The 27325-nt window shown below is 39.4% G+C and overlaps 1 protein-coding gene across 1 annotated transcript in view; it reads right to left on the bottom strand.

The window, feature by feature from the left end:
• LOC128068009 (cytochrome P450 2C18-like) overlaps positions 1-24447 on the bottom strand; it is a 31817-nt gene extending 7370 nt beyond the window's left edge. Inside the window, exons 1-7 of the mRNA XM_052661162.1 lie at positions 24280-24447; positions 16003-16165; positions 15675-15824; positions 12683-12843; positions 10007-10183; positions 5538-5679; positions 3061-3248 (exon numbers count right to left, since the gene is read on the bottom strand). Coding sequence (XP_052517122.1) covers positions 3061-3248; positions 5538-5679; positions 10007-10183; positions 12683-12843; positions 15675-15824; positions 16003-16165; positions 24280-24447 — 1149 coding nt within the window. The remainder of the gene's footprint in view (positions 1-3060; positions 3249-5537; positions 5680-10006; positions 10184-12682; positions 12844-15674; positions 15825-16002; positions 16166-24279) is intronic.
• Between the last annotated feature and the right edge of the window lie 2878 nt (positions 24448-27325).

The following is a 27325-nucleotide window of genomic DNA, read 5'->3' as shown; positions in this document are numbered from 1 at the left end:
GCCCATGTGATTCTCCAGGAAAGAACACTGGAGCGGATTGCCATGCTCTCCTCCAAGGGATCTTCCCAAGCCAGGGATCGAACCTGTGTCTCTGATGACTCCTGTACTGGCAGGTGGGTTCTTTAGCACTAGCTCCACCTGGGAAGCCCGTCAACACATATACATCTGCCGTATTCATGCTACACAATATAAATGTGCCATTACACTTACAATGAACATTTAGTAGCTAAAAATACTTTTTTTATTACAAGTAATGATGCAAGGATACATTTTGATATTCCTTCACAAGCATTTGTAGTAGATACAAAGAATTATAACTCTTGCATTATAAGATATATTTTACTTTTTAATAATTATGGCCAAAATGTGCTTCAGAAAAAGAGAAAAAGATGTACTTATTTACCAGTCTTACCAGTGGCACCTGAAAGTACTTGTTTACATATATCCTCACTAGTAATAGATTTTTTCCGCCTTTGACTTCATCACTCTGATAGACGAAAATGTCTCGTAGTTTTAGCTCATATTTTAAAATATATATATTACCTGGTTTAGTTCTGGCAACATTTTGAGGTAAACACGATTAGTATTATCGACAGTATACAAATGTCTTCAGTAGGACATGAATATTCACACAAAGTGGCATAAATAAGGAATAAAAATAGATTCATTTCAGTTCCAGTTACATTTTGACCACCAAATGAAATTGCACTAAATTTATATTTGTTTTTAATTTTTCAGGTTTTTAGTGTTGCAGAATTAAGGATGAGGGATTTCTAAACCCATGTGAGAGAGAAAAAAAAAACTTAGAGCAGCTCTAACACGGTAGACTTGCATGATCTATGGCTACTTATACTTAAAGCCAGTCAAAAGTAAATAAAATGTAAAATTCAGTTCCTCAGTTGCATTAATCACATTTCAGGCATCCACTGGGTACATGTGGCTAGTGGCTGTCATAAGGGGCACACAGATATTCAGAATTCTGTCTTTCCCAGAAAAGAGTGGTAATAATTTCAACCTTAAGAAACTCACAACCCTTTTCTCCTCAAAGGAGGATTTTTAGTTATCATATTTTTATGTATAATAGTAACAATATGCAGGCTTCAAAATAGAATAGCTTGTAGGATGCCAACTAGAAAGTCTGAATAAAAACAGAAACCATGTGTTAGATAACACTGAAAAACTGCTGATTAAAGTTGGTCTCCAGATTCCAGATGGAAGAAACTTGGAAAGGCAAATTGCCATCTGCGGTCAATTTTTGACTGTGTACATATACAATTCTGAAATAGGAGGTGTTATGTAATTCTGTCTAGCAGAGGAAAGATGAACACTTTCTGGGAGAAGATAAATATCACCTAAGACTGTGGGTTTTTTTTTTTTTTCTTATATTATATCTGAGATTAAGCCAAACTTTTTAGGCACAGAAAAGGCAGAACTAACTGAACAGCCAAAAGAAATATATATACCTAATAAAAATATACCCACAGTATGGAAAATTTCCCACCTATTTTATCAAGCCAGCATTACCTTGATATCAGAAGTCTGACAAAAATTTTTTGAGAAAGTATAATTGTAGACCAGTCTCTTACAAATAAAAATACAAATGTCCTCAATAAAATGTAGCAAACCAAATTCAGCTTTTTATATATGAGAGAGACGGAGATAGAGGGAACAAAATATATACCATATAAACAAATGCAAAGAATCCATTTGATCAAATTATACACACATTTGTGGAAAAAACTAGACAGATTGTGAACAGCAAGTGAGAGGGAAAAATAGGGAGTTCCTAATCAATGGGCATAAAATGGTTGCCAAGGGTTTGGGGGAGAGAGGGATGAATGAACAGAGCACAGAGGATGTTTAGAGCTGTGAAACTACTCTATATAATACTACAATGATGGATACATATCGTTAGACTCTTGCTCAAACTCACAGAATGTACAAGAGTGAACCCTAATGTAAATGATGAACTTTGGATGCTAATGATGGTCAATATATGCTCATCCATTGTAAAAAGTGTACCAGTGTGGTAGAGGATATTGATAATGGGTGAGGCAATGCATGTGTGGAGGCAGGAAGTATATGGGATATCACTGTATCTTCAGCTGAAAATTGCTGTGAACCTAAAACTGCTATAAAAAATAAAGTTTATCCCCCAAATCATACAAAAATAGGATTAGGAAGTATTTCCCTAATCAGTTTTTTTTAAATATTTACAAAAATGTACATAAAATATCATTCTCAATGATGAGATATATAACCCTCACCTCTTTCAGGATATCATAAATGAAACAACAGCCACTATCACCACCTTGTTCAATATTATCTTGAAATCCTGCCAGTGTGATAATGCAATAAAGTAAATCAAAGTCATGAGAATTGGAAAATAAAGAATAAAACAAATATTAAACCAGATGGCAGAATTGTGGTGCATATAGATATTACAAATAAATCTACAAACAAATTATTAACAATGATATATGAATTTGGAAAGGTTGTTAGATATAAGGGCATCAAGATAATAAAATCAATTATATTTCTATATACCAAAAAAATGGAAAAAGCAATTTTAAAATTATAAAATGTATAATAAGATCAAGAATATTTCTTATCTGAGAAAAACATAACAGATGTGCAAGTCACTGTACTAAAAACAAAACAGTATCAAAAAAATTAAAGAAAGCCCAAATTAACTGTATCTGTGAACTGAAAGCATCAACATGTCAAGATGTCAATTTCCAAATTGATTTGATACTACCGTGAAAAAAATCACAGCTGAATGTTTTGGGTAATTGATGAATGAATACTGAAATTTACCTGGAAATATAAACAGCTAAGGGTAGCCAAAACAATATTAAAGAAGCAGAACAAATTTGGGAGACTTAGCCAGATATCGAGAGCTGTCATAAAGATTTATAGCCACAAATTGGAAACAACACAAAACTCATCAAGCTGCCACATGTATAATTTTTCCAATTCTCTCATCTTGAGGACTGAAATCATACTGTGAATATGGGAACTTCAAGAGTGTTGAGGTCACTGCAAGAGAAACAATTTTACCTTGGGGATAAGGTAGTTTCTGAATTTAACGTCACGGGTCACTGCGTGGGGCAGATTGGTGGGGACGAGGTCAATGTATCTCTGGATCTCGTGCACCACAGCATCCATGTATGGCATGTGGCTTCTGTCCTGCATGCAGGGGCTCCGATGTCTGCCGATCACACGGTCAATCTCTTCCTGGACTTTAGCTGATAAGACACAAGTAAGACTACTGGAAAAAAGAGGAAAGCACATGCCACACCACAATTTCATACCAAATCAGGGTGACATAAAACTCTGTAAAGGTGTTCCAACATCGTTATAAACATCAATTATATGTCCAGAAGTACACCTAGACTTAGAAAGTTTTCATAATACAAGTACAAATGACACTCATTTGTCATGCTAGGCTTTGAGATAAATCTGTGCACACCTATATATTAGCATGAAAAGTGAAAAAAGTGTTAGTCGCTCAGTCGTGTCTGACTCTTCCTGACCCTATGGACTAGTAGCCCACCAGGCTCCTCTGTCCATGGAATTCTCCAGGCAAGAACACTGGAGTGGATTGCCATGCCCTCCTCCAGGGGATCTTCCCGACCCTTGCCTCCTGCATCGCAGGCAGATTCTTTACCATCTGAGCCACCAGGGAAGCCTAGATATTAGCATGCATGCGTGCTAAGTCGTTTCAGTCATGTCCACCTCTTTGCAACCCTACGAACTGTAGCTCGCCAGGTTCCTCTGTCCATGGGATTCTCCCAGCAAGAATACTGGGGTGAGTTGCTATGCCCTCCTTCAGGGGCTCTTCTGGACACAGGGATCGAACCCGCTTCTCTTACATCTTCTGTATTGGCAAGCAGATTCATCACTAGCACCACCTGGGAAGCTCATATATTAGCATAGAGGATCATTAATAAAAAATAGAAATGATGAAACACTTTAAACACAAACAGTATATTACTAACTCAAGAAATTTCTGTCATCACATATAGGAGACAGGAAGAATAAAAGAAAAGCAGCCCCCAGCAAGGGCTGCAAAAGAAATTTATAATTATTGATAAACTGGATGCTATAAGGCACGAGACTCTTGGAACAAGTCCAGAGGGAACAGTTCATAATCTTGAAAACAAGATATGATCCTGGGGTCGGAAAACCGACCCCAGACTGTTTCTCAATTGGCGTCTCAGAGTCACATGTTTTACATATCTGGTGAAAAATCTATAGATAAAAATATTAGTCTTAGTTACTGATTCATTATTGATTACTGTTTCCTAATTCCTAAATGGTTAATGATCATTTTGTTCTTTGGCCCTGAAGGCCACATGAGTTATAGTTTAACTCTGCACATATTCTTTCATTCATGGCTGAAAGTATAATAAAGCTGGCTTGGATTCAGTTTCAGCACCTTCACCTTGGAGCGGTGTTGGTCCCCTGATCCTCACTTTTCTATGAATTCTTGTGTCTCCTTTCTCATTCTCTCACCGTATCACGCTTTCGGAAACCCTGCTTGTTGAGCTGGTCTCGACAATCACAGAAAGAAAAACAGGTATCAGGTATTATTTTCATATCAAAATAATATACGATGTTTTAAAAATCAAATTCTATAACTGATGTATATATGGCTTGCAATTGGATATGTATTGTGTGTGTGTTTATTTGCAACTTGAAATGCTATCTTATTTACTGTTTATAAAGGGAAAAATTTATTTTAGGTACAGTTCAGTTCAGTTCATTCACTCAGTCGTGTCTGACTCTTTGTGACCCCATGAACCCCAGCACACCAGGCTTCCCTGTCCATCACCAACTCCAGGAGTTCACCCAAACCCATGTCCATTGAGTCGGTGATGCCATCCAGCCATCTCATCCTCTGTCATCCCTTTCTCCTCCTGTCCTCAATCTTTCCCAGCATCAGGGTCTTTTCCAATGAGTCAGCTCTTCACATCAGGTGGCCTTTTAGGTACATTTTCTGTCTAAATAGCATATATCTTTTTCTAAATCTAACCTTTTAAAGCACTTCTCAGACTGAAAATTTTCTCAGGCTGTCCCACCAAATTTCTAGAATTTCTGCTATACTTCAACAATATAGCCCCATCTTCCCTATCCTAGCATTATGATGTTGCATATTTAGAACAAGGAAAGATTTAGGTAAAAACATATCTACCATTCAAAACTTAAGAAAACTAACAGTCCATTGTAGGCCAATTTATGCTGGTTGCGCCTGCTGCAAATCCCTTCCCATGAAGTCCAGATACTTCACCGGAATTTTTTTTGATGAAATCCATAGCTTTATTGCCTTTGCTACTGCTCATACTGTCTCTACTTTTCTCAGCAATCCTCCCTACTATACTTGTCTTACTTTCACCTTTTTGTTTTTTAAATATTTGGGCAGCTTATAGTGGGTGGCATAGAAATTTCAAAACTAAAGCTTCTCGAAGAGGAATTATAAGACAGAAGACCCAATATCTTCCCTGAAGCTCACCCTGCCCACCATGTTATCATACCTGTGACCTCTGGGTATTTCAGCAGCAGGAGGAGCCCATATCTCAGCGTGGTGCTTGTTGTCTGTGTCCCAGCGCCAAACAAATCAAACACAGATGCTATCAAGTTTTCAAAAGTAAACTCCATCTCTTGATTGTGCTTTTCCTAGAAGTTATTTGATGTAAATATCTGGTAGTTTGCCAGCATAAATAATTAAAATCAATCCAAAATAACACATACTGTTAGAAAACTAAACAAACCTAGACACTCGAGTGCAGTACTACAGCCACTGGCAAAGTGTGTGGACTGGGCTGATGCAGTCTTGATTTCCTACTCCTCATCCCTAGCTTACCTAAAAACTTCATTCCAAGCCTTTTTTTCAGGTACACTGGTCAAGCAACCTACTTCTTACCAAAGAGCTTGCTGATGCCAGTTTCTCTCTTTCTGTCTTCATAGTCAAACACCGATACAGACGTATAAGCGGTGTAGGTCATCATTTTGAAACATGAGTATCTGAGCATGAAGATGAAACCTACATACTTAAATATGCTGAAGAAAAATGGAAGGCACTTAAGTTCAATGTACTTCATGGCTAGCCCTGGACTTCCCAACATAAGAGTCTCTGTGAATCCACTCTTTTTCTTTGTAATCTATTTGAGGATGTGCTGCTATGTTAGCTTTTGCACATTTTCAACTTCTTCATGCATCTTTAGTCAGAGTCCAGATAAAATGGTTTAAAAGGAAAAGAGAATTGCAAACTCTTGATTCTGGTTTATAACATTTTTCAAGATATGGCTCTAATTTGCTCATTTCTATCAATTAAGGTTGTGTTTGCCTACCAATAAAAAAAAAGGTAACAGTGGTTTAAAGAAATAGTGAGTTTATTTATCCCACATACAAAGACAAAATGGGGCCGGCCACTACTGTATTCCAAGACGTGAGGCAATAGGCAGCTTGGTGGAGGAAATGAGCGCAGATGCTCAGAATAAGGAATTGACTGAATAAAGCTCTCACAAATTGGAAGTTGGGAGAGTAAAAGCCCTTCACAACGACAACTAAGGTGGGTTTAAAGGAGGGATATATGTGACATATAATTGATAATAAGAATGGAACAATCTGAAATACTGACTACAGAGGTCATGAACATACCAAAAATAGTCATTTCTTCCTATCCAGTCCTCTAGACTAGCATTAATTTAATAAGGCTTATAATCCCCAAGCGACCTGTAGCATGCCCAATATTATATAATCCAACACCATTAAGATAGACTTAACCCTATCACAGTTGTACCTGATAGACAAAAGTAGTTATCCCAATTGGTAACATCAACTTCACACAGTTTCTAAGTTTGTCAACTCAAAATTACTCTGAGGCCAAGAAGGAGAGTAGAGTTCTTATAAATCGTTATTGCTATTTCTATCTGTTCAAGTGAATTTGAAGAATCAATGGTTATGTACACATAGCCTATCAAAACTAAACTAGCCTATACAAAACCTTGCTGAAAGAAATTAAAGAAGACCTAAATAAATGGAAATACATCCCGTGTTCATCTATTGAAAGACTTAGAATAGTTAAGATGGCACTACTCCCAAACTGACCTACAGATGCAACATGACCCATGTGAAAATGGATCAAATTCTACTAGGATGGCCAGAATCAAAAAGACAGATAATTAGAAGCACTGTCAAATATGTGAGTAAACTGTAAGCTTCATACACTGCTGGTGAGTATATAAAATGGTGCAGTCAATTTTATGTGTAAGTTTTCTCCTAAGAGTTTTATAGCTTCAGTTCTTACATTAAGACTTTGATCTGCCACACCTCCTTTGAAGGTTAACTATAAAGTTATCATCTGTCTGTGCTGTGCTCAGTTGTGTTCGACTCTTTGTGACTCCATGGACTACAGCCCACCAGGCTCCTCTGTCCTTGGAACTTCCCAGGCAAGAATACAGGAGTGGATTGCCATTTCCTATTCCAGGGGATCTTCCTGACCCAGGGATTGAACTCTCATCTCCTGTTTCTCTTGCACTGCCAGGTGGATTCTTTGCCACTGTGCGACCTGGGAAGCCCACCAACAATTCTATCACTAGGTATATACCCAAGAGAAATTAAAACATATGTGTATACAAAACTTGCGGGGCTTCCCAGGTGGTGCCAGTAGTAAAGAGTCCGCCTGCCATTACAGCAGGGGTAGAAGATATGGGTTCAGTTCCTGGTTTGGGAAGATCCCCTGGAAGAGGCCATGGCAACCAACTCCAGGATTCTTGCCTAGAGAATCCCATGGACAGAGGAGCTGACAGGCTACAGTCCACGGGGTCACAAAGAGTTGACATGACTGAAGCAAATTAACAAATGCACACATACATAAAACTTGTACATAAATGTCCACAAACTCATCAAAACCAAAATAGAAGGAACCAAAATGTCCATCAACCAACAAACAGATATACAAAATATGGCATATCCACACATTTAATCATTTAAAGGAATGAAGTACTGATGTATGCTACATTATCAATGAACCCTGAAAGCATTAAGTGAAAGAAGCTAGACACAAAAGACACATATTGTATAATTCCATTAATATGAAATGTCCAGAATAGCAAACTTATAAAGATGGAAGATAGGTTAGTGAAACCTAGAACTGGGGAGATTGGGGAGGAATGAGGGTGACTCCAAAAGCATATAAGATTTCTTTTCAAGGTCATAAAAATATTCAGAAATTGATTGTGGTGGCAGTTGTTCAACTCTGTGAAAATACTGAATTGTATACTGAATGTGTGAGGGATATGGTATATAAATTATACTGAATAAAGATGCTATAAAAAAATAAATACGATAGTGAAGTCCAGAGAAACAATAAGGGTTTTAAACATAGCAATAAGGAAACAGCCACTGTTAAATGGAATACCAGACATCTTAGAGTCTCCTTAACCCAGGATTAGTGGAGAGACTTCATAGCACAATGAGAATCCCTCAAATTATGTGCAAAATATCAGGAACTCATATAGGTGCATCCTTCTAGGACAGTTTCCTTCCTCCTAATCAGATTCTCAAATCAGCTGGGCCCCAGAAAGACAAAAATCATTGCCCAAGCACCAGAGAAATCAGAGAGCAGATTTGCTTCTTCCTTCCTCCCGTTTCTTTAAGCCACCCCATGTGCTTCCCTTCATTCTGTTCAAAACACATGATTTGAGCAGTCCAGTTCAAATCCATGAACAATTCTTCAAATGTCATCTTCATCAGCATCTTTGGCTCCTTGCCATTTTAGCCTACTAACTGTTTTCTCATTTCTGCCAAGTGCTACAAAGTGGTTGAATAAAATAATGATGGCCTCAGATGAAGACATTTCTTTCTCCAGAATTAGTTTCTATAGTGCTTTTTACAGCTTTTACTGGATCCTGCCTTTCCCCAGTTCAAGAACGGCTTTACACCTACACAAATTTTTTGTGGCACCTATATTGCTCTTGACACAATTTCCAACTTGACCCTACCACTGATCATATTCACTATTAAAATTTACTATCTGAATTTTTCCTTTCTTAGTTGAACTTTTCAGATAACAAATTTGACCTTTTTACTGAGATTTCCCAGACAGTCCCTATAATTTGGCTCTCATCCTTTCTTCTAACTAAAACTAATATTTATAGATCTTTGATAATATGACAAGATAGACAGATTGATTTTATTTCAGAATCCTCTGCATTTCCATGTTCCAGACTTTCATCAAGCCAAAGTCCAAAGAAATTAAAAATCTCATAGCTGGTCCTTGAGCTCCATTCTCATTGTACCAGTCATTCTACAGAACTCCCAGGATAATCTTCCCCAGTAATTATTTGCACTCTACTCTTGTTCTGGTTCATACATCTACCTGACAAAAATCAATATTTTTCATGCCAACTTTTACGTTTACTTGAAGGACACCAACCTCCAATTCTATATCTATCCAGAATTATTTTTGGTTACAGTCAGTTAAGGCTTCTGTCTTCTATCCACCTAGTCTCTACCACAAACACCTCTGAACTTCTCATGACATCATTCTACCAATCTGAAATTCCCTCCCCGATGACTTATTGCAAATATTTGAAGATATACGTCAAGCTTCAGGACATACAGGAAACCCAAGCAGGCTAAACCCTTCCTTCTCACTCTCCCACATGCTATGTGAAATGATCACACTCACCTTCCTTTTATGGCTCAGTATTTTGTATTTCTCACTTGTCTGCACTTCCATTTCACCTGAGATGTGTGTTCTCTTTCCTCTCATCTAACCTATTAGTACCCAACAGACAAGGTCCATGTATCCCAGTTATTTAACAATTCAATTTTAAATCTCCCATGATGCTCAGTCCAGAGCCATACACAAATAGTACCCAAAGGGCTAATCAAGCATTTCTTCTCTAACCATTAAACATCCCTAATAAGTACAGAACAAGTTAATGAATAAAAAAATTCAGGCAAATAGATAACCAATCTGTCATCAACATTTTACCTGTTCCATTTTGATCAGGAAACAATCAATGAAGTCCCGAGGATTGTTAATGTCCAGAGTTGCTTGATGTTCTTTTACTTTCTCCAAAACATAGCTTCTTACATAAGCAAAATTTTTAAATACTTTGTTATGACTCCCTGGGAAATAGTCGATGAGAATAGGGAAACTGTTGCAGATCTTAAAGATTAAAAATATGTATTTATTAAATTAAAAATGCATGTTGAAGACATATATACCATATGCCAACCCCTGGTTAGAAACTGAAGTGAATAAAAATGGTCTATATCTTCAGGGGGAGCTTTTTATATTGTACATATAAAATAATTCTTTATGCTGATAGAGGTATTTAAGGGAGAAAACTCTGACCAGGTGATAAAAGTTGACTGTAATTTCCCATATTCATACAACAACCTTGTGTTATTAAAGCATTTTTATGTCAATTCTTTTCCTAAATTAATTTTTCTCTACAACCTTGAAATACAGAATAAGATGAATTACTATGATGCACATTTTATAGATGAGGACAGAGGTTAAGGATGTTTAGAAGTTTTATCATTCCAAGCCCAATCACCTGGTTAGCTAGGATACCAGCTAAAGCATCAAACACCCCTGCCCTGGTCAGTGTTCCCGGTGGCATCTCTGTTCACAAACTTTCTTCCTCTCTGAAAGAGATATTCTCTTTCTTCCTAAAGTAGGATATTTCTGCTAAGTAATGTGATGAGGAAATCACTAAGTGTGATTGGAGGATAAGCCTGTGCACAATGGAAACCTTCCAGTAAGGGCCTGGACGTTCACTGAATGCTGTGGGCATGCTTTTGGGCAGTCACCAAAGTAGTTTATGGAAACTGGATTTTGGTAGGGTAGTGGAAAACACCACTGGCCAGGGAGGCAAGAGTCTTGAATTCCAGCTTTATATTCAGGCTTTTCTTTTCTTTGTAAAATAAAGGCACAGCCACCTTTCCCAGATGTTTACTTTATGACACTAAGGCAGGACTGTTACATTTGAACATTCACTTAGAATAACATCAGCAAAAATGACGCAGTAGACAACTCAAAAGGCCTATCCTGCTTTTAAAAAGTGTCAGAAAATTAAGCAAAAATGATCAGAATCAGCTTGTCAGAACTCTAGAGCACGAAGGTTTACAGCAATCACATAAATGTTGAATCAAAGATAAGACAACTTAAAAACAGCAGAAAAGATCTGTTATTGTTTTTTCTCCTTGTCCCACCTCCTTTCTTGGCAGTGGCCTTAACAAGGGCAGCTTGTGGTACGGGAGCCTAGTTCCTCATTCTGGTGGCACCAGAGCAGACCTCACTAACAAAGAACTGTGTATCCGTGTTCTAACCTGTCTGGGGCCGCCTGCAGCACTGACACAGGCACTTGTTTTTGTTTCATCTGACTTGGAACTTAGGGTGGAAACACAGTTCGGATGTCTCAAAGACCTAGCAAGATTAATGAAAAACCCACAGTTGCCTGCAGCAAAAGATTACAGTTAAGGTACACAACAGAGCACCAAACTCCAGAAAGACTAGCTGGGGAGGGAGTGCCTTTAAGAAATTAGGACATTCAAAAGCACCCATGTATACTGATGAATTTAGAAAGCTATACATATGCCCAGGGCAGGACGTCTGCTAAGAAAAGACCTGAGAAGAGACTAAGCTATCAGCTCTGGCTGATCTCTAGGCTGAGTGCAAGTAACAAGCGAAGACCAAGGCAAAGTTGAAAATAACCTGGCTAAGGGATTCCCAGGCAGCTCACTGGTAAGAGAACCCACCTGCCAATGCAAAAGTTCAGTCCCTGGGTCAGGAAGATCTCCTGGAGATGGAAATGGCAACCCACCACAGTATCCTTGGGATACTGGGAAATCCCTGGGAAAAGCCAGGATACTGGGAAAAGCCTGGAAAATCCCATGGACAAAGGAGCCTCGCAGGTACAGTCCATGGGATCACAAAGACTCGGACATGACTGAGCAACTAAGCACACAAGGACAAATCTAGGAGTCATTTCCTTCCCTTTATTTCCTCCCTTTCTCCCTTTCTTCTTTCCTCCCTTCCTCTCTATCTCCATCTCTTTGTCTCACCTTTCTTTTCTTAAGATTTTCACATTCAATGACATTGCTATCCGCAGACTCACAGATATGAAAACAAGCTATAGAGGGAGAGGAGAGGACGGAGGGGCAATACAAGGGTAGTGAGGGGGAAAAGGGGTTTTATGGGATTATATGAAATCTTGTGTGTGAAACTTCTGAAAATTGTAAAGCACTATAGAATTTCAAGAATATTTTCTTCAATGTTTAAAAAAGAAAAACAAAAACAAAAAGAAACACCGAAAATCAAAAAACTCTATTCAAATACTAGCTGAACATAATAAGCTAAAGGAACAGAAATTTCAGCAACCACACTAGACAAAAAAAAAGAGAGATTGTGCCAAAACAGTTTAGAAAAGTCACTAAATAAATGAATAGCTACAGTTTGCAAAAGTCAAACAAACAAACAGAAACTATATCAAACTAAAAAAACGAAGAGGGGAAAATCGGATTCCCAGTTGCTACATTGTAATATCCAATATGTTCAATTTTCAAACATTCTCTTCACAGCTTGGCCCATACTGAATTATGAACTTGTCAGAGAAAAGAACACAGATGACTTCTCGGGAAAAAAGGAGCATGACCTCACCTGTATCCATGGAGAGCTCACAATCCGGAGATTTTCATTAAATTTCTCTAGCAAGTTACGAAAATTCTGATCTGTATAATCAAACCGATTTTGGAAAATAATGGAGCAGATCACATTGCAGGGAGCACAGCCCAGGATGAAAGTGGGATCACAGGGTGACCCTAAAGAATGGAAAAGATTTATAAAACACTGTTAAAATATAAATATAAAACTTTGCTGTGGATAACAGATAATTTTAGAATCTCTGAATCAACATCTACATAGAAATTCCCTTATCAGCAAAAATTTAATTATGCTTAAAATACATCATTATTGCCTTTAACATGAATTGACCATACCATCCTTGTTTGTTTAACAGAACTTTTTTTTTTTTTTTTTAAACTTTTTAGCTGGGCTGCAGTTTGAGAGATCTTAGCTCACCAATCACAAACTGAACCTGGGCGCATGGCAGGGAGAGGGCCCAGAATCCTAACCATTCAGTCAACAAGGAACTCCCCCATCCTAGTTTGTTTAATAACCTGTTTCCAAAATCTCCATTTACTTCACTGCCTTGAGCCAAATTGCTGGTTATTTTGAAGAATGGGAAAAAAAAAAAATTTAAAGGTTCGGTTAAAGAAAACAATTCAAGTTATCTATCAGTACAGAATCATATCTGTCTGGTAAGCTAGATAATTAAGCACTGATGTAAGAAGGAAAAAATATTTAGGAACCTGGGAACCTTTTATATATAATAAATAGTTGAAGGAATGACTGGTAGGAACAGGAAAGGAAGAGATTTAAGAGAGAAAGATTAGGGAAAAATTCAGGTGTTTGATGGAAAAATGAGTAAAAGTCATCCACACTGTATGAGAAGAAAAAGTAACACAAACAAACTGCAAACTCTAAGATTTGTTTGCCTAAAATAAAAGTAAGACTTCTTCATTTCAAACGTCAATCACAAAGCAAAAACAAAGGTTAAAATGAAATGTCCATGTGTGTGACAACTAAAACCTGATTTTTAATCTTTCCTGTCACGTCACTGGAGAGGAAGAGTTACAAAGCAGATAATTTGGAATTCAGACTGAAAATAAGATTCATTGTGACAAGCGCTTCATAAATCAGTACATCTAGCAGTAAGGGTGAAAAATTACCCTAAGAGTTTTAATCCCAAATCCAGTTGTTTTAAAATGTACTTGGGGTTTTATTTTTATTCACATGATGAGGTCAACAGATCAGGAGATGATAGCCATAGGGAAGATAGTTTGTTCCCAAGAGGAGGGGTACACCACACAGGGCCACATGGGGAAGCACCAAGATTGGTCAGGAGAGAGCATGGAGCAGAGCTTTCACAGGAGTTTCACAGAAGAAATGAGCAAGGTGGGGTCAGTATGCTAACTAACTTTAGGATTGGATAGTTTGGATAATTTCCGAGGGCTCTAGGCAGTAGGGAGAAGGCAATGGCAACCCACTCCAGTACTCTTGCCTGGAGAATCCCATGGATGGAGGAGCCTAGTAGATTACAGTCCATGGGGTCTCGAAGAGTCGGACAAGGCTGAGCGACTTCACTTTCACTTTTCACTTTCATGCACTGGAGGAGGAAATGGCAACCCACTCCAGTGTTCTTGCCTGGAGAATCCCAGGGACAGAGGAGCCTGGTGGGCTGCTGTCTATGGGGTTGCACAGAGTCGGACACAACTGGAGTGACTTAGCAGCAGCAGCAGCAGCAGCTAGGCAGTAGGGATGGCCCCTGGTTGTCCCATAATGCCTTGGGTTGATTTAGGGCAGGTAGAATATTGTCTTGGTGTATGAGGGTTTCATAAAGTAGGTATCCGGAAGGTATGGGCTCTGGATGGTTGGCCTGAAAATCAAAGACATGCTCATAGAAAAGATGTGACGCTCTATCTCAGGATTAACTAACCCTGGGAGAGGCAGTTGCTTCCCAGGTCTGCAAGGCCTTCCAAGATGTCAAAGTATCATAAAATATGGAAAATACAAAATATGGGAAAGGGAAAGGGAAAGTCTCTCAGTCATGTCCGACTTTTTGCAACTCCATGGACTATACAGTCCATGGAATTCTCTAGACCAGAATACAGGAGTGAGTAGCCTGTCCCTTCTCCAGGGGATCTTCCCAATCCAGGGATTCAACCCAGGTCTCCAACACTGCAGGCAGATTCTTTACCGGTAAGGGAGGGGAGATAAATGTAAAGAGAAAGTTGAAGTTGGAAGCAACTAATAAGGAAGGCAGGCTGAAATCCAAATAAATCATTTTATAACCTCGTATTTTTGTAAATTTTAGGATTACTCTATAGCATCTATTTCTTAGAATTCATAGAACAATACTGTAACTTAGAAGCAACATTAAATAACTTAAGCTGATAATTTTAAAACAGTTGTTTACAGGGAAATCACAATAGATGAGGCCTGCACTGAAGGATACCTAAGTAATTAAAACCACAGAAAAGTATCATTACTGGCTAGAACTGTAGGCAGTGAGTGTCTGAAGAAACCCTCAGACATCTGAGTAAGGTTGACCATACAAATACAGGCCAATTAAGTGAAAGCACATGCCCTCCAGAGGGGCATGATGAATTCATTCCCACCGTGTCCACTTGACAAGTATTCCCTGATGAAATGTTCTGGAATAGATAACCCACACTGACACTATGAGGAGAAAAAATGCTCTCTAATGCACAAAAAAAAAAAAAAAGAGAGAGAGACTCAAAACCCCTTACCTTCATGTCCTAATGATCTGAAAACAAAAATTTCAAAACAGGATAGGATTAAATGACCTTTAATCCACACTATATGCTCCATCCTGGGTGTACACACACAACAAGCATAGATACACAAAAGCCCTCTGGGCTCTCTTCTCTCCTCTCTCTCTTCTCCATGGGAGGGCTGAAAGCCATGAACCATATGAAAGATGTGGCCGCCCCTGAAATGTCTCCAAGGGCGTCCCTGGAGAAGAGAGCGGTCTGCTGAGGTCAGAATTACAGAGCACAGAATCACCCACCGTTGGTTTTTCGCAACTCCTCCACCAGGCAGCGCGCTTCCTCTTGAACGCGGTCCTCGATGCTCCTCTTCCCCATCCCGAAATTCCGCAGGGTCATGAGGCAGAAGCGCCGGGTCTCCTTCCATCTCTTCCCGTTGCTGAAAATGATTCCTGCCAGGAGGAGAAACAGAGACTATAAACAGGAGGGAGGCCCTAGAGAAGGAGCAGTGAGCTGACACTTGGCAGCCTCAGAGATTGACCAAGCTCTGCTGAGGGGCCCTTCTAATTCCTCTTTTCCATTCTCCCCACCCCCATTACCAATGTTGGACACATGCACATGCACACCTACCATATCCTGTATTAACTCTTTGAGACATTGGGGGATTGCCTCTTCCAGAAAACTCTTCTCCCTGATCAATTAAGGCTTCTTTCACTGCTTCATATCCATGCAACACAACAGCGGGCCTCAAGCCAAAATACACTGTGAACACAGGGCCATAGGTGTTTGAGAGCTGGGAAATGGAAAGAAAATGCAAATATCAGCAAAAGAAGTCACAATTTGGTCTATTTTGCTCATGATTGAGACTGTTACTATCATCATATTGTTGATAATTTATTCTCCCACACATAACTGCAAACATTTCTGGATCTTATATATCACTATCAGTTCAGTCGTTGTCATGTCCAACTCTTTGCAACCCCATGGACTGCAGCATGCCAGGCCTCCCTGTCCATCATCAACTGCTGGAGTTTACTCAAATTCCAGTCCATTGAGTAAGTGATGCCATCCAACCATCTCATCCTCTGTCATCCCCTTCACCTCTCTACTTCAATCTTTTCCCATCAGGGTCTTTTCCAATGAATCAGTTCTTCACATCAGTTGGCCAAAGTATTGGAGTTTCAGCTTCAGCATCAGTCCTTCCAACAAATATTTGGGACTGATTTCCTTTAGGATGGACTGGTTGGATCTCCTCGCAGTCCAAAGGACTCTCAAGAGTCTTCTCCAACATCACAGTTCAAAAGCATCAGTTCTTTAGGGCTCAGCTTTCTTTATAGTTCAGCTCTTACATCCATACATGATCACTGTAAAAACCATAGCTTTGACTAGACAGACCTTTGCTGGCAAAGTAATGTTTCTGCTTTTGAATATGCTATCTAGGTTGGTCATGACTTTTCTTCCAAGGAGCAAGCATCTTTTAATTTAATGGCTGCAATCACCATCTCCAGTGATTTTGGAGCCCCCAAAAATAAAGTCTGACACTGTTTCCACTGTTTCCCCATCTATTTGCCATGAAGTGATGGGACCAGATGCCGTGATCTTAGTTTTCTGAATGTTGAATTTTAAACTAACTTTTTCACTCTCCTCTTTCACTTTCATCAAAAGCTTTTTAGCTCTTCTTTGCTTTCTGCAATAAGGGTGGTGTCATCTGCATATCTGAGGTTATTGGTATTTCTCCCAGCAATCTTGATTCCAGCTTGTGCTTCATCCAGTCCAGTGTTTCTCATGACATATTCTGCATATAAGTTAAATAAGCAGGGTGACAATATACAGCCTTGAGGTACTCTTTTACTCTGATTCCATTTGGAACCAGTCTGTTGTTCCATGTCCAGTTCTAACTGTTGCTTCTTGACCTGCATACAGGTTTCTCAGGAGGCAGGTCAGGTGGTCTGGTATTTCCATCTCTTTCAGAATTTTCCACAGTTTATTATGATCCACACAGTCAAAGGCTTTGGCATAGTCAATAAAGCAGAAGTAGATGTTTTTCTGGAACTCTCTTGCTTTTTCCATGATCCAATGGATGTTGGCAATTTGATCTCTGGTTCCTCTGCCTTTTCTAAATCCATCTTGAACATATGGAAGTTCACAGTTCACATATGGCTTGAAGCCTGGCTTGGAGAATTTTGAGCATTACTTTACTAGCCAGTGAGATGAGTGCAACTGTGAACTAGTTTGAGCATTCTTTGGCATTGCCTTTCTTTGGGATTTATAAGTATGATAATTCAACATCCATTCATGAGAAAAAAAAAAAGGCACTCTCACTAAAGTGGGTATAGAGGGAACATATCTCAGCATAATAAAGCAGAAGACCTAAATAGACCTTTCTCCGAAGAAGCACCTACAGATGGCCAACATGCAATGAAAAGATTCTTTAAATCACTAACAATCAAAAAAAAAAAAAAGTCACTAACAATTAGAGAAGTGAAAATTGAAACTACAATGAGGTACCATTGTGGTTATCATCAAAATGTCTACAAGTACTAAATGCTGAAGCGGGTGTGGAGGAAAGGGAAGCCTCTTACACTGTTGGTGGGAGTGTAAGAGGTGTAAATTGGTGCAGCCACTAAGGAGAACAGTGTGGAAATTCCTTTAAAAACTAAAAATAAAACTACCATATAATCCAGCAATTTCACTCTTGGGTATATACCCAGAAAAAAAAGAAAAAGAAAACTCTAATTCAAAAAGATAACGCATCCCTATGTTCACAGCAGCACTACTTACAATAGCCAAGACATAGAAGCAACCCAAGTGCCCCTTAACAGATAAATGGCTTAAGTATATGTGGTATATACATACAATGGAATATTGCTAAGCCATAAAAAAAAACAAAAAATGTTGCAGCAACATGGATGGGCCTAGAGAATAAGCTTAGTGAACTAAGTCAGAAAAAGAAAAATACTACATGATATCGCTTATATAGAGAATCTTAAAAAATACAAATGAATCTATATACAAATTGTAAACAGACTCACAGACACAGAAAACAAATCTGTGGGTAACCAAAGTGGGTGAGGGACAAATTAAGGGTAAGAGATTAACAGATACAAACTACTATACATGAGACAGAAAAGCAACAAGGCTTACTGTACAGCGCAGGGAATACATTCTGTAACTTGTAACAGGCCACCACGGAGATGGCGGTGCCCATCACCAATTGGGCCACAAAGCGATTGCACTGCGGGGAGGTGCCAGTGGGAGCCTGGGACACCCGAACGGCAGTACCACTGAGCACGGGGCGCTGGAAGCGGATCAACTGCAAAGCAACGTGCTCGTCCTGCGTCTGGAATCTCAGCCCAGGAGGCTGATCACCAGCAGCTCCTCACTAATGGACCACCAGCAGCTCCTCACTAATGGACCACCAGCAGCTTCTCTCTAATGGACCACCAGCAGCTCCTCACTAATGGACCACCAGCAGCTCCGCACTAATGGACCACCAGCAGCTCTGATGTGGCGGAAAACTCGGCCTGGCACCAGAAGCGTCACCTGGTAGACTTCCTAGTGGCAGTGGGCAGCCACTTCTAGGATCAAGCGTCCTAGATACATGCTGTGTACTTAGTTACTTCAGTCATGTCTGACTCTTTGCGACCCTATGGGCTGCAGCCCACCAGGCTCCTCTTTCCAGGGGATTATCCCAGCAAGAATACTACAGTGGATTGTCATGCCCTCCTCCAGGAGATCTTCCCCACGCAGGGATCGAACTGGCATCTCCTGCATCTACTTCATTGCAGATGGATTCTTTACCACTGAGTTACTGGGCAAGCCCCTGCATGCTTAAAGCAAATGCCTACCAAAGTGTCCCCGAGGGCAGCGGATGGTAATGGAAGGGGGAGTCAGTTTACAACAAGTAACAAATCCTCAGATTGTTTTAGTTGTTGGACGCCATATTAAGAATGGACGTTCTTTACTCAAAATAGGAAAAAGGGATTTCTACACTATAAAATGTCTTCAGCCATTAAGAAAACTCCTTTCAGTGGTTCAAACAAACGTATCCTTCATTCATTCTCAAGACAGACGAGCTTACAGTCTTCCTTTATGTAAATCAAACCACAGAGAAGGGAGTATAGCCTAGGGCTCACAGGTAAGTAATTTCATTATTTATATAAGTTGGTTCTGTTCATGTAATAGTGGGATATTTTATTTCCTGATCCTTAAACGCTAAGGGCTACCACAGAGAAGTATGATATCCAGGGCTAATCTCTTTTAATAATTACTTTACATTAAAACCTAAATGCTATTTTTCCTGTCCTGTTCTTCTTTCTGTTTTCGAAGACAAGAACAATGAAAAAGAGGCAGTATAAGAAACTGTGGGTACTTTTATATCAGGTGTATATCTCACTGGATTTTTTTGTTGTTTAGGAAGCTAATATAGTTCTCCTTAAAACAGGAGAAATGTTAAAGGAAGTCATAGTTGGCATTATAAATTATGGTAGAAATATTAATAGTTTCTTTTCAAAGAAGAGAACAAAAGTCAGTACTTGACTTTTCAAGAAGTTTTTTATTCAGTTTTCCAGCCCCTTTCCTGGGTTCCATAGAATTAAATGTACTCCTTTTTTTTTTTTTTTTTTTTTGCTTAGTAAAAAATGTAGCAATGCTTTATAAATTTATAAACATTTAGTTTTAAGTTTCAAATTCTGTCCCCAGGCAGATTGCAATTTGAGATGAACTGAAAAGTAGCCAACAAGATAGAATAGAGGACAATTATATGCATCTATTGAAAGATAAAAAGGGATAAAAAATTTTAGGTCAGATTTAAAGGGTTTGGAATCAAGACTTTAGCTAAATTAAGCTTTACATTCACTAGATAAGTTGATCCTCTGGAAATGTTTCTAAAACCTGAAAAATCAAAGTAAGCACCCCCTTTTCCCCTGAGGATCTAGTGAAACATACACACGAAATGGTTTACGATCAGATTTGTTCTAGAAAATCGTACAGTCACCAAAGCATGGCTTTAGAGTTCAAATTCTAGGTGTTTTACTACCTGGGAATTACTTGGAACAAGTCACTATCTTCATATGCAGAAATGGAGATGTAATAGTACTTGAGTCAATTACAAAATTCTAACAGGAAAATAGCAAAACTTTCATATAGTATAAGCTGTATTGCTTATATTCCAAAGCAGATTTAAATGTTATATAGTTTACCCAGACTTTCCTCTGGGGTTAAAGTTAGAAAGAATTCATTTGTTAACAAGCTTTAATGTCGCTTCATACCAGCTATTTTATTTACATACTTAGAACATACAGATATCTATTATAAATGCAGAGATCATCACTGCATTTCACAACTTCACTCAGTTTGAGGGCCAAAAACAGAAGGTTTTGCTCTTTCCATACCTATCTTGGCTCTGTTTTGCTTTGTACAAGGTTTGCAGTAGTAACACATGCATTACCATAGTAAATCACGTTTTCAATTTGAAATTTATTTGATATGCTACAGAAAGGTGCATTACAAGCCTTTTCCTCCTTACAAATTCAGAAAGCTAGAATAGAATGGTAGTCATCTGACCTACCTGAACTAAGTCATTTGCTGTTTTTCAGTTGCTTAATCATGTCCGACTCTTTGTGACCACATGGACTGCAGCACGCCAGCCTTCCCTATTCATCACTATCTCCTGAAGTTTGCTCAAACTCATGTCCATTGAGTTGGTGATGCCATTCAACCACCTCATCCTCTGTGTCCCCTTCTCCTCCTGCTCTTAATCTTTCCCAGCATTAGGGTCTTCTCCAATGAGTTGGCTCTTCACAAGGTGGCCAAAGTATTGAAGTTTCAGCTTCAGCATTAGTCCTTCCAATGAATATTCATTGGAAGTAAGTCATGGATGACTATAATTTCAAAATTTATGTTTAATGATGGCAGAGTAATTTCAAAGTGTGCTAACAAACATTTTGGAAGTAGGTATTCTATGAAGATGGTACTACTTACTGACAGATTCAAAGTTGTACCATATCAGACTGAGTCCGGTTTTTCTGTTTGAGATCAGTTGCTGAGCCTATTGTTTCTTAGTAAATGGGTATCTTTAGCTAAGAGTAGCAGTACAGTCATATTGTCTTGCCAGTAGTCCTTCATAAATGTCATAACTTTAAAATTGTTAATATCAACAATATACAGTTTATCTTAAATTTATGATGTAATTGACGTCAAGAACCACCTGGGGAATTTCAGTAAAATGTGTGTGTTCTAAACCTCAGTCCCAACCCCATGAAAACCTTTAGGAATATGTGTATGTATGTCCAGATGTTTTTCTTAAAATAATAAAGGCCCACCATTATTTTCATTTAAAAATACTTTGTAATAATGTATAATGGAATATAAACTGCAAAAAAAAATAATTCAATAGTTTTCTGTATACCTGAAACTAATGCAATATTGTAAATCAACTGTACTTCATTAAAATGTTATAAAAGACAAAATATATCACCATGATATTTTGCCATGGCCTGAGCAATTGGTACTCAAATTATTACTCATTATCATATCAATACCCTGAGCTACGTTTATTTACCTTGCTTTATAGATAAAAAGATTAAGGCTCAAAGACTCTCCTATTTATTTCTGGTGTCTCACAGTTAATAGAAGACCCAAATATCTTTTTTTTAATTGAAGTATAATTGCTTTACCGTGTTGTACCAATCTTTGCTGTACAGCAGAGTGACTTAGTTTTACACATATATAATTTTTTAAATATTCTTTTATATTGTGGATTATCCCAGGAGATAGGATGTAGTTCCTTGGACTACACAGTAGGACCTTGTTGTATATCCATTCTAAGTATAATAGTTTGCATCTACCAATCCTAAACTCCCAGTCCATCCCTCCCCTACCTCCTCCCTCTCCCTTGGCAACAAGTCTGTCTATGTGAGTCTTGTTTCTGTTTTAAAGATAGGTTCGTTTGTGCCATATTTTAGATTCCACATATAAGTGAAATCATATGGTATTTGTCTTTCTCTTTCTGACTTATTTTATTTAGTATAATCTCTAGACCCATCCATGTTGCTGTAGTTCAGTTCAGTTCAGTCACTCAGTCGTGTCCGACTCTTTGCGACCCCATGAACTGAAGCACGCCAGGCCTCCCTGTCCATCACCAACTCGTGGAACTCACGTCCATTGAGTTGGTGATGCCATCCAGCCATCTCATCCTCTGTCATCCCCTTCTCCTCCTGCCCCCAATCCCTCCCAGCATCAGAGTCTTTTCCAATGAGTCAACTCTTCGCATGAGGTGGCCAAAGTACTGGAGTTTCAGCTTTACCATCATTTCTTCCAAAGAAATCCCAGGGCTGATCTCCTTCAGAATGGACTGGTTGGATCTCCTTGCAGTCCAAGGGACTCTCAAGAGTCTTCTCCAACACCACAGTTCAAATGCTTCAATTCTTCAGCGCTCAGCCTTCTTCACAGTCCAACTCTCACGTCCATACATGACTACCGGAAAAGCCATAGCCTTGACTAGATGGACCTTAGTCGGCAAAGTAATGTCTCTGCTTTTGCTGTAGCAGATGGCCTTCATTTCCTCTTTTTTATGGCTGAGCAGTGTTCCATTGTATATATGTGGCATATCGTCTTTATCCATTCTTCTGTCAATGGACATTTAGGTTTTTTCCATGTTTGGGCTGTTGTGAATAGTGCTTCTATGAACATAGGGATGCATGTATCTTTTTGAACTATAGTTTTTCTGGGTGTATCTCCAGGAGTGATTTGCTGGATCATATGGTTATTCTATTTTCAGCTTTCTGAGAACCCTCCATACTGTTTTCCATAGTGGCTGCACTAGTTTACATTTCTACCAACAGTGTAGGAATGTTCTCTTTTCTGTACATCCTCTCCAACATTTGTTATTTGTAGACTTTTTATTATTTAGGCCATTTGGACCAGTGTGAGGTGATATCTCACTGTAGTTTTGATTTGCATTTCTCTAATGGTGATGTTGAGCATCTTTTCATGTGGCCATCTGCATGTTTTCTTTGGAGAAATTTTTACTAAAGAGAAGACCAAATTTCAACGTGGCTTAGTCAACCTCTAGTGCCTAAGCCATTTATCGGTAACCCCTATGCCTACCTCAGAACCAACGTACAACTGACTGCTTCCAGATCACTTGTAAAGCTCATCCCATGGGAATTCTGACTCAGCAGTAATAAATACTAGAAATTACATTTTAAGAAGCCACCCTCAGTGATTCAAATCCCCAGCCCAGATTCAGATCCGCTGCTATTACTGACAGGAAGCAAGCAAGCATCACAGAGTCAGTGCCAGGACACGCAGCAGCTCATGGAAGAGCAATTGCTTTCATCTGGCCTCATGTCTTGCAGACAGCAGCTTTGTGCAGAATCCAAAAGGATTTTGTTACCACCCAGCTGGCTCTGAATAATGACTTTTTTCTTTCATTCACTCATACTTGTCCTGATCCCAAGCTATTTCCTTAACATCAGGCATAGTTCACTTCTTCACTGAAGTTAAATTGTCATGGTTATTCTGAGCAAAACATGCAGTTTATATAAGTGATGACTTCTTGAATGACATCCCTAATCACAAAACACTTCCCTTATCATTTATCTTCAGCCAAAAATCATAGCAAATGTGGTGAAACAAAGAAGAAAAGAAATACTCCAATCTTTTGCCACATTATCATTTTGGTTCAGTTATACAGAGACCTAAATGTTTCTCTACTCAAGAAATGCTTTCCACTCTTCTTGATAATGACAGACAAAAAGTAATATTCCACAGGAATATTTGCTTTAAAATGACATAGTTTAGTAATTTTAAAATATTGTAATATACTTTAATATATATTTTTTAAAGCAGATGTTCACTTACTTACCCTTTGCAAGTCCCTGGAGGAAAATAAAACCTACTTACATTGCTTAAGGATTTGCCAATGTTCTTAACATCGAGCTGTAGGATATTTCCAAGAATCGGGAGAGGAGTGGGGCCTGGCGGGAGCTTCCCTTTCCCAGAGCTCTGTTTCCAGAGTGAGAGGAGAAGCAGGCAGGAGAGGCAGAGCACGAGGACCACAGCCAGATCCATTGGCGCCTTCTCGTCTCACTCAGACGACTGTGAGCGTGAAACCTAAAGCTTTTATAACAGTCCCTGCTAATTCAACTTGGGCCTCTAACTCAGAAAGTGAACAGTCAGTTAGGTCTTCTTTAATCTCTCTTTTGAAAGGACTTTAGCCCTGAGATAAAGATTAAAATATGGTGCTGTTTGTTTTGCTCTTGCCGTTTTTTTTTGTTTTTTTTTTAATGACCCATCTGAGCATTCCAGTTTAACAAGTCAGGGGTGGAACAACCTGGTGAGTTTTCTTTAAACACACCAGGAGGTTGATGACTAGTGAACTAATAAATGATTTAATCGAAAAGTTGCTCAACAGTCTGGATTCTCTGATTAGTAACCAGTTGAGAACTTATGACTTTGAGTGCAAACGTTGTATATTACAAGATGCTTATCCTTTAATGCTTTATCAAATACTAATATATTTGTCCTTGAAAATGAAAGCCTTTTGAAATATTTTACGGTGCCATACTAACATTAGAGCTTCTTAAACATAAACCAGGTAATATAACTCATGCATCTTGAAGGTCTAAAAATGTATCAAGTTCTTAGATAAAAGTAACTTTACACATTTTACCATTAAATTATCTTCCTCCTCCCCTCAAAAATATCACTAGAAGGAAAAAATTTTAATTTTTCTTTTTCAAATGGGGAAAGGGAAATTATTCATAGAGAACACTAGATGTGTCCAGTGTCCCACAGCTAATAAATGACAAAGCTATTATTTGAACCAATTTTAATCTTTTAATCTTTATTTTCTTGGGCTCCAAAATCACTGCAGATAGTGACTGAAGCCATGAAATTAAAAGACAGTTACTCCTTGGAAGAAAAGCTGTGACCAACCTAGACAGCATATTAAAAAGTAGAGACCTCACTTTGCCAACAAAGGTCCGTCTAGTCAAAGCTATGGTTTTTCCTATAGTCATGTATGGATGTGAGAGCTGGACTATAAAGAAAGCTGAGCACTGAAGAATGGATGATTTTGAACTGTGGTGTTGGAGAAGACTCTTGAGAGTCCCTTGGACTGCAAGGAGATCCAACCAGTCCATCCTAAAGGAAATCAGTCCTGAATGTTTGTTGGAAGGACTGATGTTGAGGCTGAAACTCCAGTACTTTGGTACTCCAATACCTGATGTGAAAAACTGACTCACTGGAAAAGACCCTGATGTTGGGAAAGATTGAGGGCAGGAGAAGGGGATGACAGAGAATGAGATGGTTGGAGGGCATCACCAACTCAATGGACATGAGTCTGAGTAATCTCCAGGAGTTGGTGATGGACAGGGAGGCCTGGCGTGCTGCAATCCATGGGGTCACAAAGAGTCAGACATGACTGAGCTACTGAACTGAACTGAACTGGTATTTGAACTAAGAGTCCTCTAATGCCCATTGTGGTACACCGTGGTTTACACCACAGCTGCCTCAAGAACAATTTTAGGAAAATGAAAAACCAAAGCCCCTAAATATTAGTTTCTCTGAATGCATACCCCAGTGGGTGTTCACAGAATAACAAGCTTACACTAAATAGATGCTCCTTATTTGATGCAAAGATCAAAGGATCTTGGTGTCTCAAGAGAAGACATAAAAGATGGGAATTTGCCCCTCTCCATCATTATCAAGGTAAAACTTGCTCAGGTACTAAGTGTAAGAAACGCCGCGGGAAGAAGGAGCCACCCCTATGGACCGTTGAACAGGGCCTTTTATTGGGCGGTCGCTCTCAGGCAGAACTCCCGGGGGCGGGTAAGCAAGGGAGCGAGGGGGGGTCTGTGAAGCAAAGGGAGTCTGCGGGGGGGAAAAGGAGTCTGCGGGGGGGGGGGGGGGGGGGGGGGGGGGGGGGGAAGGAGTCTGCGAGGTGTGAGGGGTGGGGAAGGGGTTTTATAGCCCAGGCTGGGCCTCCCATATAAGGAAGAAAATGCGGGCTCAGCGGTGATTGGTTTCCAAGGGCTCCGTGTCGGTTCCTGATTGGACGGCGAGGGCTTCGTGTCGGCTCCTGATTGGTCGGCTTGGTTGCCGGCCCGTCTCCGGGGTGTGTCTGCAGCGCCCTCTGCTGGGGCATGTCCCGACATGCCCGGGCATGCCCAGGCATGCCTGACCTTGCCCTGACCTTCATCCTGACCTCGCCCTGACCTTTCACTAAGGAAAGGCCGTCTCAGAAAATCGAGGGGTCGAGCCTTGAGAACACTTGACTTCCGCACCTCTCAGTCACCTCCAGGTACAGGGGCTTCGGTTGCTTTCCTTGTTCTGTCATTTTCAGACATGATGGAATGAAGCACACACCGCAAGAAAGGGAGATTTTAGATAGAACAAAAGGTGTGGATTCAGTGGAAGATGGGAGACAAAGACTTCATTGCCCAGAACCATCTCAAATAACAGTTAGTGGTCATGAAGCTACATGTGACTGGAATCTTGTGCATTACTACTTCACTAAGAGTAATGGTTGCACAAAGGCATTCGTAAGATCATCATATTTGTTTTTTTATTGAAGTATGGTTGATGTACTATATAGTGATGTGCAGCTTTTCAAGGTTATACTTCATTTATAGTTATAAAAATTGGCTATATCCCCAGGGTTGTACAACACGTCCTTGTAGCTTATTTGATACATCGTAGTTTGTGCCTCTTCCCCACACCCTCATATTACTGCTCCCTCCCTTCCCTTTCCTCACTAGTAACCGCAGTCTGTTCTATCTGTGAGTCTGTTTCTTTTATTATGTCCACTAGTATAGGAGCATCTACTTTCCAATAGGATTTTAAGCTGTTTTTGAGGGAAGCTTCAACAAGAGTCCATGGAGTTCATTGGACATCCTCAGAGAAAATGAAAATAGTCACTCTGTAAGCACTCTGAAGAAGACTGAGT

Source organism: Budorcas taxicolor, chromosome 23 (genome assembly GCF_023091745.1).
Source record: "Budorcas taxicolor isolate Tak-1 chromosome 23, Takin1.1, whole genome shotgun sequence".
Taxonomy (NCBI): Eukaryota; Metazoa; Chordata; class Mammalia; order Artiodactyla; family Bovidae; genus Budorcas; species Budorcas taxicolor.
The sequence above is the reverse complement of the archived record's forward strand: the minus strand, read 5'-3'. Positions and strand labels throughout refer to the sequence as shown.